The 16,529-nt window shown below is 37.1% G+C and overlaps 1 protein-coding gene across 1 annotated transcript in view; it reads right to left on the minus strand.

Annotated features, from left to right (window-relative positions):
- LOC127428947 (WD repeat-containing protein 5) overlaps nt 1-15,027 on the minus strand; it is a 19,621-nt gene extending 4,594 nt beyond the window's left edge. Inside the window, exons 1-9 of the mRNA XM_051677645.1 lie at nt 14,844-15,027; nt 13,892-14,070; nt 13,608-13,716; nt 13,450-13,523; nt 13,269-13,358; nt 12,948-13,037; nt 9,860-9,943; nt 9,691-9,746; nt 9,550-9,596 (exon numbers count right to left, since the gene is read on the minus strand). Coding sequence (XP_051533605.1) covers nt 9,550-9,596; nt 9,691-9,746; nt 9,860-9,943; nt 12,948-13,037; nt 13,269-13,358; nt 13,450-13,523; nt 13,608-13,716; nt 13,892-13,972 — 631 coding nt within the window. The 5' untranslated portion in view covers nt 13,973-14,070; nt 14,844-15,027. The remainder of the gene's footprint in view (nt 1-9,549; nt 9,597-9,690; nt 9,747-9,859; nt 9,944-12,947; nt 13,038-13,268; nt 13,359-13,449; nt 13,524-13,607; nt 13,717-13,891; nt 14,071-14,843) is intronic.
- Between the last annotated feature and the right edge of the window lie 1,502 nt (nt 15,028-16,529).

Genomic DNA, 16,529 nt, shown 5'->3' on the forward strand with positions numbered 1-16,529 from the left:
TCCAAAGCATAGGAGTAAGTCCACCTCTGAATGGCTCAAAAGAAGAAAAATTTAAGTTTTGGAGTAGCCTAGTCAAAGTCCTGACTTGAACCCAGTTGAGATGCTGAGGCAGGACCTTAAACGTACAGTTCATGCTCGAAAATCCTCCAATGTGGCTGAACTAAAGCAGTTCTGCAAAGAAGAGTGGGCCATAATTCCACCACAGCGTTCTGAAAGACTTCTGATCTCCAGTTATCGGAAGCGTTTGGTTGCAGTTTATATATATATATATTTTTTAAATTTATTTTTTGGAAAACTGTATATTTTTGTGTTTACTCTGGTTGCCTTTGTTTTACCTCGTTTGAAGATCTAAAACAATTTAGTATGAAAAATACACAAAAAACAAGAAATCAGGATGAGGGAAAATACTTTTCCACAGCAGTGTGTAATATATATATATATATATATATATATATATATATATATTGTAGTGGTGTAACGGTTCTGGGTAAAAACCCGAACTTTGCGGTTTGGTAAGCATTTTAATAACACATCTGGATCATACAGTCGGACGATGAAAATAAAGTGCCAAATAGACATGCTCAGTTGTAACCTCCACTAATGCACCTGTATGGCTCTGTAGATGGACACACTCCAGCTTTGTTTCACGTGGGTCAACTTTCTACAGAGAGAAGCTGTCCTATTAACTGTTAGTTTGTTAAATCAGTTGATGACATCACAGTTCTGCACACATTAGATGGCAAAATGGCAAGCGGAGAAAACAAGCCGCAAGAGAGAAGCCCCTGCATCATTTAAGTCTCCTGTCTGGGAACTTTTATTTATGCAGTTAATTACAACAGCGATGGTCAAAAAACATTTACAAAACAGGCACTGTTTGCAGACATTGCTCCACGTGACTGCCATATACTGGTAATACATCAATATTTGATTAGCTATTTACGCTGACATCACCCAAGGATATATAGTGCGCAGTGCGCACATAGCCGCAGGTGAGCCCCAAACTGCACACATACACACTCCCGTCTTTAAGCAGACACTCTGTGTTAGTTCGGACAGATATCAAACAAGAACTAAAGCGCTTGGAGTGTTCATAGCAAAAGTTATGTTGCCCTTACTCCGTTGATGAAGATGTGGGTTTCCGCGTATGATTAAAATACTCGAGTCGCGTTACGTCATCCATTCTCGTATTCATTTTAATAGCAAGTTTGTTTCTTCTATAGTGATGTACAGATTCTGAACGTTGAATATACGTTGAGATGAGTTTGAAATGCACTTTATGTTGATGCATGTAGCTTAATGATGCAGGTATTAAGTTAAAATATTGAGTTAGTAACTAGAGAAAGTTCTTTTTTTAGTTAAGGACCCTAACGAAAATTAATCATGGTTTTACTATAGTAATACTGTATTAACCATGACTGTAATAACAATGACTGCTGTCATCATTGTTTTCTTGGCAGAAATCATAGTTTTGATATAATTAACCATTGTTTTACTGTAGTTTCCATATAGTAACCATGATTTTAATATAGTATTGTAATCATGACAGTAACCATTTTAATTTTGTGGTTACTATGATTTTACTACAAATACAAATATAAAACCATGGTGATTTGTAGTGAGGGCAAATCACTTGAAGTGTCTGTTACCAAATAGAATATTTTTTACTTTGGATTTGGCAGTAATATTTTTCCCCCCTGAACATAAATACCGAGCCGTACCGAAACAGTGATCCTAAAACCGTGATGCAAACCAAACCATGAGAAATTTGAACCGTTACACCCCTAATATATAGTGGAATGCAAAAGTTTGGGCACCCCTTGTCAAAATTTCTGTTGTTGTGGATAGCTAATTGAGTAAAAGATTACCTGATTTCCAAAAGGCAAAAACTTAAAGATGACACATTTATTTAATATTTTAAGCAATATTACTTTATTTCCATCTTTTACATTTTCAAAATAACAAAAAAGGAAAAGTTTTGGGACCCTGCATGGTCAACACTTAGTAATACCCCCTTTGGCAAGTATTTCAGCTTGTAAACGCTTTTTGTAGCCAGCTAAGAGTCTTTCAGTTCTTGTTTGGGTGATTTTTGCCCATTCTTCCTTGCAAAAGGCTTCTAGTTCTGTGAGATTCTTGGGCCGTCTTGAATGCACTGCCCTTTTGAGGTCCATCCACAGATTTTCGATGATGTTTAGGTCAGGGGACTGTGAGGGCCATGGCAAAACCTTCAGCTTGCGCCTCTTATCCTGTTGTAGAAGCCATCCTCTTCATCTTCAGCTTTTTTACAGACAGTGTGATGTTTGCTTTCAGAATATGCTGGTATTTAATTTAATCTATTCTCTCCTCTACCAGTGAAATTTTCCCCATGCCACTGGCTGCAACACAAGCACAAAGCATGTTCGATCCACCCCCGCTCTTAACTGTTGGAGAGGTGTTCCTTTCATGAAATTCTGCACCCAATTCTGCCAAACATACCTTTGCTTATTGCGGCCAAAAAGTTATATTTTAACTTCATCAGTCCACAGGACTTGTTTTCAAAATGCATCAGGCTTGTTTAGATGTTCATTTGCAAACTTCTGACGCTGAATTTGGTAGTGAGGATGCAGGAAAGATTTTCTTCTCATGACTCTACCATGAAGGTGTTGCTGCACAGTAGAACAGTGCACCGATATGGGTTTTTTTAATGGCCGATAACCAGAGAACAGGGTGGCCGATAGGCCAATACAATGCCGATATATCACGTTTTAATATAGTAAATAACGAACATAAAATTGTTTTAAAAAATTAGTGTTTTTGCACTATATTGACAATTTCACACAAAACTAAAAAAATAATATTGTATTTTAAATGGTAGATGGCAGTTTCTTCTGATTTGTTTATAGTCATCAAATGTTAGTAATTTATTTGCACATGAAGAAATTGTTAATATATTAGGAAGGAAATGACAGCACATACAGTAGTCTAGCAACTATGGATGGCATGTCCACGATAGCAATCACATTTTCTCAAAAAAATACTGAATCAAACCAGTATTTTACATACAGTACATAGTGAATAAGACATTTACTTATAGCACACGTGAAGAGCTTTTACTTTGGGTTGCATCTGAAAATGTAGGCAGCTGACTTGCTAACTTGCTGCCTAATCAGTTAATGGCTTAACTGACAGCTGTACTGAATGAATGGAACTCTTAAGGAAACTGGTCTCCGAACTGTTTGAAAAGCTCCTTAATTTCATCCTACCTCCGTAGGCAGCATTTTCCTGGTTTTGGACGCAGCCTTGAAGTTGCACTCACATTCTCCTGCGGATCCACCATGAGCCTCAATCTCCTGACAGTTTAAATGGCCATGTATCGCCTACTTGGATTGACACGGACTGACCATCATGATTTGTGAATCAGAGGAACTTTTGATCCTGAAGTTTTTTATTCTGGCTGATGGAATACGCGCTTCAGAGGAAGATATTAGATGAGCGCTCGAAGGGAAGAAAACACTGGATTTTCATGAGGTTCGTGAATGACATCTGTTTAAATGAGACACCTGCATATTTGCAAATGGTATATATTGTAATACCAGTTTTATTGATATTTGGCTTTTATCATTAGAAAAGTTACTGGGAACTGTTGAGGAGAGACTGTTAGAATACGTGCTTCAGGGGAATATACAGTTGAAGTCAGAAGTTTACATACACTTAGGTTGAAGTCATTAAAACTCCACAGTTTTAACAACTCCACAGATTTCATATTAGCAAACTATAGTTTTGGCAAGTCATTTAGGACATCTACTTTGTGCATGACATGAGTAATTTTTCCAACAATTGTTTACAAACAGATTGTTTCACTTTTAATTGAGTATATCACAATTCTAGTGGGTCAGAAGTTTACATACACTAATGGGGCTTTTCCACTGCATGGTACGGCTCGACTCAACTCTGCTCATTTACTTTTCTGAGCTTGCTTTTCCACTGCAGTTTAGTGCAGGATTATAGGCTGATCGTCATAGTTGCGCCACCTCTACTGCCATAGAGCTACTAACGTACTCCTCGGCTACTAACGAGTGGAACGTCTGCACCTCGTTTGACCACGGCGTGGTTTTGCGCACAGCCATTTCTTTTTACAATTCGAAAGTCGCATGAACAAATGATACTGCTATTGCTAACTTAAAAACAAGCGGGTTGATGTCCCGTGTCGCAAATCCAGTGACGATTCTCTCTGACCAATCAGTGATCTGCAGGGTTTTGAGTCGACGTCACATTTAGTATCGGCTCGGCTCGACCGAGGTGGTACTAAAAAAAGTACCAGGTACCATCCACAGTGGAAAACCCCCAAAAAGCAAGCAGAGACGAGTCGAGCCGTACCGTACCGTGCAGTGGAAAAGCCCCATTAGTGTATGTAAACTTCTGACCCACTAGAATTGTGATACACTCAATTAAAAGTGAAACAATCTGTTTGTAAACAATTGTTGGAAAAATTACTCATGTCATGCACAAAGTAGATGTCCCAAATGACTTGGCAAAACTACAGTTTGCTAATATGAAATCTGTGGAGTGGTTAAAAAATGAGTTTTAATGACTTCAACCTAAGTGTATATAAACTTCTGACTTCAACTGTATATGAGCACTCCACAGGATGCTGGATCTGCTGAAGTTGTTTGAGTTTGGTTTATTACATCTGTTTAAATGAGATGTGCATATTTGCAGACAGTATGTGATATTAGTTTTAATGATATTTGCCTTTTTATCATCAGACAAGACAGTTAAAAGTTACAGGGAACCGTTCAGGAGAGAGAGGCAGAATGAAACAGGCGAGCACTTTAACATTGAGCTCAAACACATCTGCTGCGGCTCTGATATGCGGATCGTTTAAATGACACTGTGTTGCAAACAGTGTTGCTATTACTGTAGTAACACAATGGCACATAACAACAAAACTAACCATGACTGGTTGTTTACATGTCTCAGACGCTTCACATGCTAGCAGGTGATTGCCGGCTCCCTCAAGAAAAATAAATAAATAAAAAAATAAATATCGGCCAAACGGGAAAATTTATCGGCTGATGCCGATAATCCAAAAAGTCAGAATATCGGGCGATTTATCAGCCTCTGCGATATATCGGTCGACCACTACTCCAGAGTCTGCTAAATCTTCCTGAATGTCTTTTGCAGTCAAACGGGGGTTCTGATTTGCCTTTCTAGCAATCCTATGAGCAGTTCTCTCTGAACGTTTTCTTGGTCTTCCAGACCTCAACTTGATCTCTACCGTTCCTGTTAACTGCCATTTCTTAATTACATTAGGGACTGAGGAAACATCTACCTGAAACTGCTTTGCTATCTTCTTATAGCCTTCTCCTGCTTTGTGGGCATCAATTATTTTAATTTTTAGAGTGCTAGGCAGCTGTTTAGAGGAGCCCATGGCTGCTGATTGTTGGGACAAGGTTTGAGGAGTCAGAGTATTTATAAAGCTCTGAAATTTGCATCACCTGGCCTTTCCAAATGATGATTGTGAAAAAGCCATAGCCCTAACAAACTAATTAAGGTCTGAGACCTTGGTAAAAGTTATCTGAGAGCTCAAATCACTTGGGGTGCTCAAACTTTTGCATGGTTCTCCTTTCCTTTTTTTTTTTTACTCTAAAATTATACAAAACAAAAATAATACACAAATCTTGTTTAAAATGTTGAAAAGAATGTTTCCTCTTTAACTTTATGACTTGTGGAGATCAGTTCATCTTCTACTCACTTAACTATTCACAGTAACAGAAAGTTTGACCAGGGGTGCCCAAATTTTCCATGCCACCGTGTGTGTGTGTGTGTATGTATGTATGTGTATATATATATATATATATACACACACACACATACACACACACAGGTGCATCTCAATAAATTAGAATATCGTGGAAAAGTTCATTTATTTCAGTAATTCAACTCAAATTGTGAAACTCGTGTATTAAATAAATTCAATGCACACAGACTGAAGTAGTTTAAGTCTTTGGTTCTTTTAATTGTGATGATTTTGGCTCACATTTAACAAAAACCCACCAATTCACTATCTCAAAAAATTTGAATATGGTGACATGCCAATCAGCTAATCAACTCAAAACACCTGCAAAGGTTTCCTGAGCCTTCAAAATGGTCTCTCAGTTTGGTTCACTAGGCTACACAATCATGGGGAAGACTGCTGATCTGACAGTTGTCCAGAAGACAATCATTGACACCCTTCACAAGTTGGGTAAGCCACAAACATTCATTGCCAAAGAAGCTGGCTGTTCACAGAGTGCTGTATCCAAGCATGTTAACAGAAAGTTGAGTGGAAGGAAAAAGTGTGGAAGAAAAAGATGCACAACCAACCGAGAGAACCGCAGCCTTATGAGGATTGTCAAGCAAAATCGATTCAAGAATTTGGGTGAACTTCACAAGGAATGGACTGAGGCTGGGGTCAAGGCATCAAGAGCCATCACACACAGATGTGTCAAGGAATTTGGCTACAGTTGTCGTATTCCTCTTGTTAAGCCACTCCTGAACCACAGACAACGTCAGAGGCGTCTTACCTGGGCTAAGGAGAAGAAGAACTGGACTGTTGCCCAGTGGTCCAAAGGCCTCTTTTCAGATGAGAGCAAGTTTTGTATTTCATTTGGAAACCAAGGTCCTAGAGTCTGGAGGAAGGATGGAGAAGCTCATGCCCAAGTTGCTTGAAGTCCAGTGTTAAGTTTCCACAGTCTGTGATGATTTGGGGTGCAATGACATCTGTTGGTGTTGGTCCATTGTGTTTTTTGAAAACCAAAGTCACTGCACTCGTTTACCAAGAAATTTTGGAGCACTTCATGCTTCCTTCTGCTGAAAGATGCTGATTTCATTTTCCAGCAGGATTTGGCACCTGCCCACACTGCCAAAAGCACCAAAAGTTGGTTAAATGACCATGGTGTTGGTGTGCTTGACTGGCCAGCAAACTCACCAGACCTGAACCCCACAGAGAATCTATGGGGTATTGTCAAGAGGAAAATGAGAAACAAGAGACCAAAAAATGCAGATGAGCTGAAGGCCACTGTCAAAGAAACCTGGGCTTCCATACCACCTCAGCAGTGCCACAAACTGATCACCTCCATGCCACGCCGAATTGAGGCAGTAATTAAAGCAAAAGGAGCCCCTACCAAGTATTGAGTACATATACAGTAAATGGACATACTTTCCAGAAGGCCAACAATTCACTAAAAATGTTTTTTTTATTGGTCTTATGATGTATTCTAATTTTTTGAGATAGTGAATTGGTGGGTTTTTGTTAAATGTGAGCCAAAATCATCACAATTAAAAGAACCAAAGACTTAAACTACTTCAGTCTGTGTGCACTGAATTTATTTAATACACGAGTTTCACAATTTGAGTTGAATTACTGAAATAAATGAACTTTTCCACGACATTCTAATTTATTGAGATGCACCTGTACATTAGGGCTGAGAAATTTAATGCGTGAATTTCTGCGATTAATTGTTGTCTGTTCAACAAAAATTAAAGCAATTAATACAATATCTGTTTTTATCACTTCCTAAACCTTCACTGATGATTTTTCCCCACTTCATGTGGCTAAAACGGGCATATATACATTTCGAGGAGGTACACAATCGACTGGACTGCACATCCTATCACAGAAACTAATGTGTGGATCAGTGCATGCTTATTCACAGTGCTGGGCTGATTACTCAAGAATTGTAATCAGGTACTGACTGCCAATTACATGACAAAAAAATGCAATCAGTAATGTAATATCATAGATTACGTTTTGGGGGTAATCTAATCAGATTACTTTTGGATTACTTTAAACCTAATGTCACATGCATTTGAGTAGGGTAATCATTTTAACAAAAGTACAAAGAGGAAGAAAATGTATTCCATTCTTTTTACTAACAAAAAGAGCGCCTTATGAAAAAGTGCATTAAACATTATATGAAACATTAAATCTAACAGCAATGACAGTGCATGGCCAAAGTTTAGAAATTTAAAACACCGAGACATCAAGTTAATTTTAAGTGCATAAAACAATAGCAGCATTACGAACCTAGCTAAAAGCTTTCATCTAAAATCACTGACACACTTTTACCCCTTACTGCTTACTGATAATCCATCGCCTATTCCTAACCTGAGGTGCAAGATATTATCTTTTGAACAGCAGGAATATTCTAAAACAGCAGAATTTCACTGAGTCACACAAGAAACAATTGTGTCCATTTTTAAAGTCAAGTTTCAAGTGGACTCCACTGCATCAGCAGCAACAGTAGAGCGATGGACTTTGCTCCGTATTGCTGTACATTTTGCAGTTGAACTATGGTGTACCCGCGGGTAGGACCCTTAGAGATGGCATCCACTAGATCCTTTGAAGCAATTAAGTTCAATGTGTGAGCTGCACACTCTTGGTGAGGTAGTAAGAAATTATATATATATTTAAAACATATCTAGTTCAATTTAAGTGCATAAAACCATAGAAACTTTACATGAACAAACAGTAATGAACCTGAAATCAACAGCAATGACACTGCTAGGTCAAAGCTAACAGCTCAAAACTCTGACACGCTTACTTTTAACCCTTACTACTTAGTCCATCACCTATTCCTTAGCTGAGGTGCATATCTTACTGATGTAATGTAAAAGGAGCACATGCTTAAAATGTTAATCTGTGAGACTATTATGCTTCGGGGTAAGAATATGATGATATTGTTATGAAAATGATAAATTTTTAAAATTATTATTAACAATTAACTGCCGTTACCTTGTTAATATGTAATAATGTAATCTATAAAAAAGTAACTGTAGTCTGATTATGAGTATTTTAAAATGTAATTTAATCCAATTTACAAGTACTTGATTTTTGTAATCTGATTAAGTACAGATTACATGTAATCTGTTACTGCCCAGCACTGCTTGCTTATCACCCGTAAACACTCTCTCGCTGACAACTGAACCAGTGTCAAAAGCAAAATCGCGTGAGAGAGACCCAGCATGTGCGCGATAGAGACTGAACAACAGCATGTCTTATATTGTTTATGGCATGTATGCATTTACTTGTATCAAAGATTTATACCTGTAAAAATGTGTCTAACTTGCAAAAAAAAAATTATTTTAACTTACATATTTAAATAAAATAAATGATGACTAACCAATTTCTTGCAAGTTCTGAGTCAAAGCATAAAGTAAATATATTTGTTTATATTTTATGTGATTTAATGTACCATAATTTATCGCGATGAATCACAGAAAACTGTGCAATTAATTAGTTAAAAAATTGTAATCGATTCACAGCCCTAATGTGTGTGTGTATATAGACGTATATATATATAAATATATATATATATATATATATATATATATATATATATATATATATATATATATATATATATTATATATATATACACACACACAGTATATATAGTATGCATAATGGCTTCTAGCGGCACATTTATTTACATCCCTTGTTGGCTGGCTGTTAAGTATGGATTGCTGCTCTATCCATAGCTTTAAAACTAGTCTGAAATTAACTTTTGTGTAGATGACTGGTTGACTTACCGATGAGTGTTTTAAGGCACTGGCCTGATGCTGTGTCCCAGATACGACTGTTCAAAAATAACAGTGTATAATTGTTAGTTATTTATCTCTGACTTCTCTATACATCATTCAAACAACTAATTCATGGCCAAATTTACTCACCAAAGTCCATCATAACTGCTGGACACAATTAATGAGCCATCTCTATTGAAATGAACCTAAAACAAAAACAGATTTTTACATTAAAAAGGTCACTGGGAATGGTACAATACAGTGTGAATGTTTTTTGATGGGAAAAACTAGGGTCAGAGTTCAGGTCAGATAGACTTACTGCAGAGACAGGGTCAGAGTGTGCGGGTAGGGTCTTTAGGCATTTCCCCGTTTTAACATCCCAAATCCTCACGCTCTCGTCAAACTGCAGAGGTGAGAATTGTTTACATTTACATATGTCTGAATTAACAATTTTATGCAATACGAGAAAATTCACCTTGGTGAATGAATTATTCAGCAACATATTTGCAGAACCATTTTAAAAATCTTTAACACATTATTTGGTAATATACCATTTGTAGCAAAAAAGAACAACATCATTGACCATGTTTACATGCACTAAAGAAAACAGTTTATTCCAGGGTTTTGGCACAAAGCGGCATTCTGAAACGTGAAGTAAATGAGAAAGCCGTTTTCTTTACACTGCTTAAGGGATTAAGAGTGGTTTAACACACCTGGTTTTCTCCCGAAGAATGCAGCTTATGTGGCCATGTAAACACATAAGCAGCATTCTTACAGGTTTTTGAGAAGTGCGAATGTGCGTGAACAGACTAGATAACAAACATCATAGGATGAAGCCCAACAACAAGCCATTACAGCAGAAAGTATTCAACATTTCTGGGACTACAGTGGGAAAAGCACATACACTATATGTAAAATAAACCCATTTATACACACCCATGTAAAATACTGGCTGTCCCTCACTTTCATGTAAATGTGCTCGTACTAGGGCTCTCAATTGGGCAGAGAAACAAAATTCAAATTTTTACCTCAAATATTTTCAAAATTCTAATTTTATAGTCAGCTGATTTTTACATTGACATTTTTTCCTTAGTCCACAAGAGGGCGCATTGTATACATAAACCATACAGCACTGTTATATTATTGCAAAGAACATTCCTTGCTGTTACAAAAAAAAAAAAAAAAGAGCATTTCATTTTCAACTAATGTGCATATAATAAATAAATTAAACGTTTTAATCGGTCCACATTTTCAAATGTTAAGTCAAAAGAAAAATGAGGGGGAAAAAACACAGTTCACATGCTGTTACACTTGAACTGATGCCACAGTATACAAACCCCGGCTCAAGCTTCATAATAACAGCAAAATACCACACTGTTTTTTATTCCGTACAGTTGTATGTAGGGTAGCAATATTCCCAGATAGCAATGGGTTTTGACTGAACTCAGTGGTGAAGCAGCTCAGACTATGAGCCCAGGCCAGGGGCTGTTCAAACAGACGGTACACAACAGAATGGAACCGAACATGAAGATCTCGAGACACACATTTCCAAGCTAAACAGCTTTCCTGACAAAGCGTTTAAAAAAAAAACCTCACTGCTTAATCTGAGAAACGCTTATAAGAGAGCAAGATGCAATGGCCAAGTACCTCCACCAACTGTAAGGGGCTGTTCACACTAAACATTTTGCAACCATATATTTGTTTTTCTATGTAAATGCGCGCTAGACGAACATCTTTGTTTCACTTTGTTTTTGATTATTCAGCATCTCGTGCAGGAGCGCTGTTTTTTTAGATGCTGTATCTAATTAAAAAGAACTTTAAAAAGCATCTTGAGTCACTTGCTCTCTGTTAAACTGTATTTGTTGTGCTATGTCTAGCCATTTTTAGCTCAAGAATGCGATCGATCTGAAGTCATTGTCAGTGCTTGGCACACATCCAAAATTCAAATGCACAGTTTTAGCATTCAAATGTGTTTTTTTCTTAAATTCGATGAATATTCAAATTTTCATTTGACAGCCCTAGCTTGTACACTGGGGGAATCCCAGAGTTTTACATTAGAAGGAAAACCCCACTATTGCAGCACAATTCCGCTGCAGGTCGCAAAAACTCTGCAATATCTTGAACAAAAGCAAAGCAATGGAGACCAAAATTGCGACATCTTCCTCGGGTGCCATGTTATTTACACAAGCGTCGCAGTGAAATTACATTGCTGTGGAGTAACCTGCTTACTGGACAAGCTGCATGTATCCACCTTATTTTTCTGCGAATTAGAGCGCCACCATTATCAATCGTGAATGTGTACCACATCCGGTATAACCCATTTCCAGCTATTTTAGCTATACAAAAATACTACATTATTGATTCCAGGCTGGCAATAAATGTCAACATATTATTATCATTAATTACAATTTTCATAAACACATTGGTTTTGATCGCATATAGTTTTACAGTTTATCGCGTTTTGCCATCGTTTCATCACACACTGTTGCACAGGCAGAATGAATGAAATCAGGAGCTGACAGGACAGTCCTCCACACCGTCACCGACATGCCTCCACAAACTTTACACAACCAGCAGAGAGGAGAAAGCTGCTGGGGAAATGCTGCTTCATCTGTCTTTGCATCTTGTTTCATTTTAATAAATAATAAACGCATTTTACTCTCCGTTCTTGTCAGAGAGCATTCTCTCTCTCTTTTAGCGGTGCAGGGAAGTAAACAAACGGACACGCAGATCTCATTCGGCATGGCTTATGAAACATCACCTTTGGAAATAAATAAAAGGCATCATTGGAGGTTATGCAGGTTCATATAAATGAAGGTTTACATGGAGACATGAAAGACTGCATTGTCACGATCTCGGTAAAGAAAGAAACAGATTTTATTACTGTCTCTTCAATACAACAACACAGCAACAAGTGAGTGATTTACTTACTCTTTTACTATAAATTCTGACATTAAAAATTATCAGACATTGTCACATAATTCTGCTGTACATCCTGTGGTTGTGTGTTAGTTTATAAGCCCCGATCACTAACTCTGGTATTATTATTCTTCTAGTTATTTACACTGTTAACAATGCCAGCGGAACTTACATTTGCCAGAAATGCAGCTGCTGCTTACTTTCGCGTTGCAAAATAAAGTGGATACAGGGGTAACGAGTACGGCGCTTATACAAAGCATGCAAACGGGAATGCCACTCTCACAATAAGGCTCTTTCTCTAAGTAAGCCGCTTTCTGGTGTCCATGTAAACGTAGTCAATGTGACTAATCATAAGAAGGACAACAGAATATAAATCAGCCATTAGAAACAAGTGTTCACATATGGCAGACCAATCCTGTTAACAATAGACAAACAGTCTCAAGCAACAACAGCCTGTATGGTGACCAGACAAATCCCAATAGACTTACAGATCCAGATACGATGAGATTGGACTGAGGGTTGAAGTTGCAACAAAAGACATAGTTGCTGTGGCCCTTCAGTGTTTTCAAACATTTGCCCTGGTTATGCAAAACAAGAGAAAGGGAAAAAAGCCTATGAAAAACCCAACCATTATGATAAACTGTCCTGTCATAAACAGTTTCTTATTACGGTGTATCTGGAAATAATAGCTCTAACATAGAAGGCTGTTAAGGATGCAGAAATCCTCTGTATATTCACTGTGTTGATCTCAAAATTTGCTTCACATTTACATATTAAGAAATTCAGTTTGCCATGTGCTGCTGACTTACAGAGCTCACATCCCAGATCTTCAGGGTCTTGTCGTCAGAAGCTGAGACCAGGAGGTTGGAGTCTGAGGACCAGGCCACATCCGAGATGCCCTGCAGATGAGAGACAAATCAAGTCGCTTGAGTCCCTCTATAAAATATCAGCAGCATAGCCCAAAGATCAAGGATCTTTTAAAGAACTCACAAGTTTGTGTCCCGATATCGTCTTCTCGAACTTCCCATCATATGCTCCCCATATTTTGATCAGCTTATCAGCAGCTGAATGAGGGGAAAAAATGTACTGTTCAACTACAAGTTCAACGTCCCAGAATTTAGGTTTATATAAGATTACAAGTTACTTACATGAACTGGCGAGCCACTCCCCACTTGGACTGAACTTGACGGAAGAGACTGCTTTTGTATGGCCAGCCAATGTGAATTTCAAAGTGTAGTTTGGCTTTGCAGGTGCTGACTACATGAGCGTTAGAAAACATGAAACTCGCTTCAATAAAAGGCAACAGTAAAGGAGCACTGACATACAAACCATATTAGACATATCTCGGTAATTGTGCATGCGGCAGTATAATGGAACACAGGCTTGAAGACACTATGGTTAGGCCTCTGTAGACTTGGGACATGTTCTTTACCTTACTCTGGCTGGCAGAGGCAGCTGATGCCGGTTGTGTTTTAGTAGCCTCCGTGTCTGGTTTCTTCTCCTCAGTTGCCATGGTGACCAAGTTGGAGAGAATAGGTTTATAGAAGCAAGTTCCACGTCAGCCTGTCGACCAAATTGAGAAGTTCTAGTAGGAGCTTGTATGATGTAGTCCTGTAATTGGGAAGACACATACATATTGTATTATATTGTTTAATGCCATATCTGCACCTAAGGCTATTTTTCATGGCAAGAACAAAGTGAAAGAAAGAAAGAATCCCTATACTCTTTAATATGCAAGGTGATGAATTGGTTGGTTGTAACAACACCTTTCCAATATAAATACAATATCTATATGATCAAATAAAATGACCTAAATCAATTAAAAAAAAAAAAAAAAACCTGCTGCTGTGTGTAGACAAATACACATTGCAAATGCTGTATAATAGCCACCCAAACCCAATATTTTGTTGTTAGCATGTGTTTGAGGAGGAAAACAACATATGGACTACAATAACCATGATAATATCACAAAACTCGTCTCATCTCCATGAGATATTTACTCTACAGAAATCTTCAAACACAGATATAATTTGGATAAACACTGAAGCTAAAACTTAGATATCATTTAAAGAGGTCTTGTATATGTCAAAGGGGACATCAGTGAAAACACCACTGTACCACATCGACTGTTAGCAGGTTAGCTGTTCGGCTATGTGAAAGACGCAGGGCCTCAGAGAAACGATGGATCATCTGCAAATCTACGCCAAAATACACTTTACATACAATTTACACGTCTTTACGTCTTATTTCAGAGTTTGACGCGTTTCACTCAGTGCTCCGTCCCATCCCCCATAAAATAAATGAATTACGGATTGATTGATCTCTTTTCCCTGCACACATGCCCCATACATTCAGACAACAAAAGCAGCGAAAAAATCACTCACCGGCGACTCCTCAGTGAGGAATAAGAGCTGCTTTCGGCTTCTGAGATGAGACCGCGGTTGTGTCTGTAAAGAGATTTGTTTCCTAACAATGCGACAGCCCGTTTTGACCATGAAGTGTGCTAGTGATCCGTCCTGAAGGCTATGGTGGTGGATGAGCGCCTCTCCACTGCAGGCTCAGGCGGTAATGTGGCAGTGACAGCGACTGCGCATGCGCAAAGCACAATGGTGAACCGAGAGGGACATTTTTTTAAACGCCAAGTAAAACCGTAAAGTTTATGAAAGGCACCAGCATCACTTACAGTAATATGCTTGACGCTTTCTTTTTAGGGACTCATAAACTCTCTGTTATTTGTTCTCATTTATGCAGATCTCAAAGAATGTATTTTTGATTGTTATGAAGTTCATTATAAAAAAATATATATTTTCACTCCTTTCCCTTTTTAAACATTTTATTATTCCAAGTCAAGTCATTTTTATTTGTATAGCGCTTTTCACAACACACATAATTTCAAAGCAGCTTTACAAAACATTATACTTTCACAGAAAAAGAAACTGTAATGTAATGTCTTCGAGTCATAATAGTGCGGTTTAATGAAAAAGATTAATGTAAATTTTGCCTTAAAATAAATAATAAAATTATAAATAAGTAAATTATATTTGTATTTAGACCCCAGGTGAACAAGCTAAAGGCGACTGTGGCAAGTAACACAAAATTTCATAAGATGTTGATTAAAGGAGAAAAATAACCTTGGGGGAAACCAGGCTTACTGTGGCGGCCAGTTCCCCTCTGGCTAAACAGCATGAATATAATGCCAATATTACTTATTTATGTGTAGTACAAGTCATGATCTAGTCTAAGTGTTAGGGGCCATTGTTTAAACAAAATGATGTTGTATGAACAAAACAGTTTTGTATTCCAAACACTTGCAGCAACATAAAGTTTATGAAAACTTATTTAAATATATAAGATTTGCAGTTGTGATTATATCTAAGTAAACTTAACAATACTAAATAAATAAACATATAAGAAGAAATAAAAAAATGAGGAGGGAAACAATAAAAATAAACAAACTATAAACAATTTAATGTTTTATACATAAACATTTCAATGGTATTAATTAATAACTTGGTAGCATTCTTATATTCATGTAATTTTTCCATTTCCATGACCTAAAAACAATTCTGTTTGACTGTTTGGGCATTTAAAACAGGCTGGGTCTGGATTAATTTAGCTTTATAAAAAAAAATAAAAATAAAAATAAAAATAAAAAAAAATAAATAAACATTTTTGGCAGGATACAGTAATTCACAATATATTAAGTACCGTTATGCTTCATGACGAATATAGCCCATATATGTGTTTACTTTCTGACATATACATTTAACAAATGTATTTTATTCAAATTTAACAACAGTTGCAGAATAAAAAAAAATAACAATAAAATAAAAATCAGATCATGATCATGATCATGAAGTGATAAAACAAAGGTAAGTTTGATTGCACATTTAAAGAACTCTTGCACCTGATGTTGCAAAGACATGAGAATCAGAATGAGTGCTATATTGTTATCAACTTCAATAAAAGTTAAGAACAACAACAAAAATACGAGTGATCTCAATTTGTATTCTGTTGAAAACAAGGGCATGTTAGAGATAACATTTATTTAGATTAGATTAAGAAAATCA

The sequence above is a fragment of the Myxocyprinus asiaticus genome, chromosome 38 (genome assembly GCF_019703515.2).
Source record: "Myxocyprinus asiaticus isolate MX2 ecotype Aquarium Trade chromosome 38, UBuf_Myxa_2, whole genome shotgun sequence".
Taxonomy (NCBI): domain Eukaryota; kingdom Metazoa; phylum Chordata; class Actinopteri; order Cypriniformes; family Catostomidae; genus Myxocyprinus; species Myxocyprinus asiaticus.